This window comes from Staurois parvus, unplaced genomic scaffold (genome assembly GCF_062004578.1).
Source record: "Staurois parvus isolate SC_StPar_1 unplaced genomic scaffold, SC_StPar_1.0 ptg000667l, whole genome shotgun sequence".
Classification (NCBI taxonomy): Eukaryota; Metazoa; Chordata; class Amphibia; order Anura; family Ranidae; genus Staurois; species Staurois parvus.
Window position 1 is genome coordinate 735770 of NW_028318463.1, and position 5046 is coordinate 740815.

The 5046-nt window shown below is 41.9% G+C and overlaps 1 protein-coding gene across 1 annotated transcript; it reads left to right on the forward strand.

Annotated features, from left to right (window-relative positions):
* Positions 1-2674: 2674 nt before the first annotated feature.
* Positions 2675-3583, forward strand: LOC149447906 (olfactory receptor 5AP2-like). Its single transcript, XM_089651889.1, has one exon. It carries the CDS (start codon positions 2675-2677, stop codon positions 3581-3583), a length of 909 nt encoding a protein of 302 aa, XP_089508015.1.
* Positions 3584-5046: the final 1463 nt, after the last annotated feature.

The window sequence follows — 5046 nt, forward strand, 5'->3', positions numbered from 1 at the left end:
AAATAATAAACGTTTCGGTCGCCATAAAGACCCTTTTGTTTTTAATAGCCCCAGACATTACTTAAGGCAGATTTAAATACGATTTTGGTTAAAAAAAAAAAATTAAATCAGGACAAGTAGATTGTCATGAGGGACAAGTAGATTGTCATGAGGGACAAGTAGATTGTCATGAGAGACAAGTAGATTGTCATGAGGGACAAGTAGATTGTCATGAGAGACAAGTAGATTGTCATGAGAGACAAGTAGATTGTCATGAGGGACAAGTAGATTGTCATGAGGGACAAGTAGATTGTCATGAGGGACAAGTAGATTGTCATGAGGGACAAGTAGATTGTCATGAGGGACAAGTAGATTGTCATGAGAGACAAGTAGATTGTCATGAGGGACAAGTAGATTGTCATGAGGGACAAGTAGATTTTCATGAGGGACAAGTAGATTTTCATGAGAGACAAGTAGATTGTCATGAGGGACAAGTAGATTTTCATGAGGGACAAGTAGATTTTCATGAGGGACAAGTAGATTGTCATGAGGGACAAGTAGATTGTCATGAGGGACAAGTAGATTGTCATGAGAGACAAGTAGATTGTCATGAGAGACAAGTAGATTGTCATGAGGGACAAGTAGATTGTCATGAGGGACAAGTTGACTGGAACACCGATTTAGACCCCGGACAAGCAGTTTTTTCAAAAATTTCCATTTTTTCAAAAAGTACATCTAACTCTCCAGTTTAAACAATTCCTTTCCCAATATCAATGCTAAAATTCTGCCAACAGAATTCATTTCTTTGCCACTTAGGTGTCCGTTTTTGAACCAGCAGTAATAGATCGCTGCTCAGTTCTCCGGCATTCTCGGAGAACACAGTTCTCCAGTGAATGCCGTTTATGAAGCATATGTAGATCAGTTCTCCAAACGAAGGGAGAACGGTCTAGAAACGCTGGAAAACGGCTGATTTTACTATAATCTCGCGAGATTACAGTAAAAGATCAGTTTATTAAGCAGAGGTAAATTATCTCTGCTTAGTTTTCGGTCCCTCCGATTCTCCAGCTCTGGGCTGGAGAATCTGGAGGGAGAACACAGATCTCCAGAGAAGGGCTGAACATATTCTCCTGGGTGTCATAAACTGTGAATGACCAGAGAATAGCTGCGATCCTTTGAATCTCAGCTATTCTGTGTGTCATAAACGGACACCATAGTCTCTAGTTTAATATGTTTCCTACCCATGTAGCGCTGATTTTCTCCCAGGTTCTCCCAGGTTATTTTCCCACTAGTATAGCAGCAACCAAGTAAACAGCAGCATTCATTCTTCTGGCTCAGTAAAGTGTAGGCGTTGCCTTTTTAACCACTTGCCCTCTGGAAGATTTACCCCCCATCCTGACCAGGCCATTTTTTGCGACAAAACGATGCGTTACCTTAACTGACAATTGTGCGGTTATGCAACGCTGTACATAAATTAAACCTATGTAATTTATTTTCCACAATAGAGCTTTCTTTCTGTGGTATTTGATCACCTCTGTTTTTTTTGTGCTATACAAAAAAAGACTGAAATTTTGAAAAAAACAACATTTTTGCCTTTTTGCTATAAAATATATCCAATAAAAAAATAAAATAAAACTTCTTCATACATTTAGACAAAAAATGGATTCTGCTACACATCTTGCTAAAAAAAAAATCCCAATAAGTGTATATTAACCTCTTTGGCGGTATTCCCGAGTGTAGCTCGGGGTAAAATTTCAGTACCAAGAGCGGTAACCCCGAGCTACACTCGGGCTTACCATGCCTTGCTCAGGGAGTCCCTACAGCACTTACCTTGTCCTTCGCTCCCGCGATGTGTCCCCTGCAGCATCCCCGGCCATCTCCTACGGCCGATGCCGGCATCCGGCTTCTGTGTTCCGGTCCCTGTGATGTCAGGACGTACGGGCGCTGGAACCAGCGGCAAATTTGAAATTTTTAAAAAATGTCATTTTTTAAAAAATGATTATTATATAGTAAAACATTGCTGTTTCAATGCATTTCATATATATTTTGTCCCGAGTGCTTTGTCCGGCGCCCTGCCTGCATTTTTACTGTTCTTTCTGCCTGGAAACTTAGAAAAGTCCGGCTAGAGAACAGCGATAGTAAATCAGAACCACTTGCAGAATTGAGTGATAATGATTCGTGGGGGAAATTCCTCATCAGACACTGAAAACGATTCTGCGACTTTGCTCAGCGATGTGCGAACTTGGCGCTCTATTTCACATTTCAGTGTTTTTGGTTTGATTATATTATTGAATTAAATATATTATTATTTTTTATGATTATTTCTAAATTATAATTTATGATTTTGTGTTTCAAGTTTTATCATATTCAGAATGTTTACTAGACTCTTGTTCGGACAGATTTCAGTGAGTTATTCCTAAAAATTACAGGCCTACAATAAAAAACTACAAATTTCCATGAAAAAAAATGGTACCGCTTTCAGCACAAAAAATCGGAAATAATTAGTTTACGTGAAATAATTGGTTTACGTGAAAGTTATAGCATCTACAGATGGAAGTATATACAGTATATTGGAATTTTTATTTATTTATTATGACTTTACTGACAAGCTAGTGTCTTCAGGTTCTGGGTCACTGACATTTATTTACAATATTTCTCTTGGTTATTAAACAGATGATGATCATTTGAATTTTTGGGAATGAATAAAAGTTCTGTGATGGATTTTACCTTCAGGGGGCTCACCGACAATGCTCAACTCAACATTCCATTGTTTGTAATATTTCTTCATATATATTTTACAACTGTAGTAGGTAATGTTGGCCTTATCTCTCTGAATATAATGGACAAACATCTACATAAGCCCATGTACTTGTTTCTGAGCAATCTTTCCTTTGTGGATCTCACATACTCTTCATCAGTCACCCCCAAAATGTTGTGGGACTTTTTAAGTGCAACCAAGACCATCTCTTTTCTTGGCTGTGCCATACAGATGTACATCTTTGGGTCCTTTGCTACAGTTGAATGTCTTCTTCTTGCAATCATGGCCTACGATCGCTATGTGGCCATCTGTATTCCATTGCTGTATCAGGTCCACATGAGTAGTATCTTGTGTCTCCGGATGTTGGTTGCTACCTATTGTGGAGGTTTTTTGAATTCTCTTGTGCACACAGTTTCTGTTTTCCGTCTTAACTTTTGCCACACTCACATTATTGATCATTTCTTCTGCGACATTCCACCGCTCCTCAAGCTATCCTGTTCTGATGTATCAATGAACTTCGCAGTTCTGATTATTTTAGGTGGCCTGGTTACCACAGGCAGCATCATACTGATCTTTGTCTCCTACATCAACATTATCCTGGCCATTCTAAAGATCCGGTCAACCCAGGGTAGATACAAGGCTTTTAACACATGTGCTTCTCACATGATTGTTGTCAGTCTCCTATATGGGACTGTCCTCTTTATGTATTTTCGTCCATCTACCAGCTATGCCTTGCAGCAAGACCGTGTTGCTTCTGTGTTCTACAGTATAATTATACCTATGTTAAATCCTCTCATATATAGTCTTAGGAATGCTGAGGTTAGAGAAGCATTAAAGAGGATATTTTAAATAGTTACTAATGTCCCCAGGCCTCCTAAACCACTACTACCATGCTTTTGTAGGCTTCATTTTAGAGCAAAGGGTTGGTCATCTGAAAGTAGTTCTCCATGGTCCTACAGCCTATATTGGCTTGCATTGCTGATATGGCAGGGATTTTTTTCAGTGCGAACTTGAAGGAACACAGTTCCAGCACTACATATATGTAATGGCCAGGGGCGTATTTACCACAAGGCATTTTTCAGGGGGGGCAGCACTGAACCTTGGTAGAAGGGATGGAAGAAGGGACATGCAGCATGGGGACCTGGTGGGTTCTGAGAGATGCTGTGGGTTTTATGACGGTGTATGCACAGCCCGACTCTCGTTCCTGGGGATGTCCGGAGGAGGGGCGGACTGACCATTTGGAAACTCGGGCACTGCCCAATGGCCCGGGGTCAGTAGGGGGCCCCATGAGATGCCCCTGGTACCTTTTTCATAGGCTTTTTTGAGTTTGAGGACACAGGAGCCCGATGATCCCCTATTGCCCCATGAGTTGTCAGTCCACCCCTGGTCCGGAGCTGTGAAAGTGAGTGTCTTTCTCTCTCTCGCCATGGGGGATGGTGGCTGGTGTATGGGACGCAGTGGCAATGGAAGGCTTGGGTGGAGGGCAGAGGTGCTCTTGGTCAATGTCAGACTCTTTCTACGGGGGGAAGGGGGGGGGCGCCAATTTTTGTGTTGCCTAGGGCAGCAAAAAACCTAAATACACCACTGGTAATGGCAAGGTGTGCTGGAGGGTTTATCGATGCTGGCTGCTGAGGGATTTATTGTTGCAGGCTACTGGAAGATCTTTTGTTGCTGGAGGGGGTCTGTTGTTGCGGGGTGGATCTATTGTTGCTCAGGATGGTATTTTGTTGTGGGTTGTCTATTGTTGGTTGGGGGATCTACTGTTGCTGGGTGGTTTATTGTTGCTGGATACTGTTCTGTAGTCTCTAAAAGGGGCAGTGCTGGGAGGTGGGTCAAGAGGCGGTGTGCAGAGATGGGCAGGGGGCGGAGACAAGGGGTGATTCAGAAGGGGGGTGTACCTGCAGCTATTCTCTGAGGAAAAAAAGGGTAAAGGCATGCTAGGATTGTAAAAGATGTAGGACTCCTTGGGGTATCAACTAAAACTCAAATGACAGCACCTTTGTGCATTGTGGTAAAATTTAGGCATGACCAAAATATGGCTGAGGGCTTATGGGTTTGATTATGTAATGGCAGACTATTCAACTTTATATAATATGGGAACTGTGAGCTATGACCCACCAGGGCCACATTGCCCTCCTTCTCCAACATGTGCCTTCAGTGACAATATATGACGTAAACACCTACAAAGTGGGGGTGATTTACTAAAACTAGAGCACTCAGAATCCGGTGCAGCTGTAAATGAGAGCCAATCAGCTTTTAACTTCAGCTTGTTCAATTAAGCTTTGGCAATAAAACCTGAAAGCTGATTGGTT

Excerpts from the sequence above, each read along its gene's own strand:
- LOC149447906 (XM_089651889.1), top strand. The coding sequence starts at position 2,675 with ATGAATAAAAGTTCTGTGATGGATTTTACCTTCAGGGGGCTCACCGAC.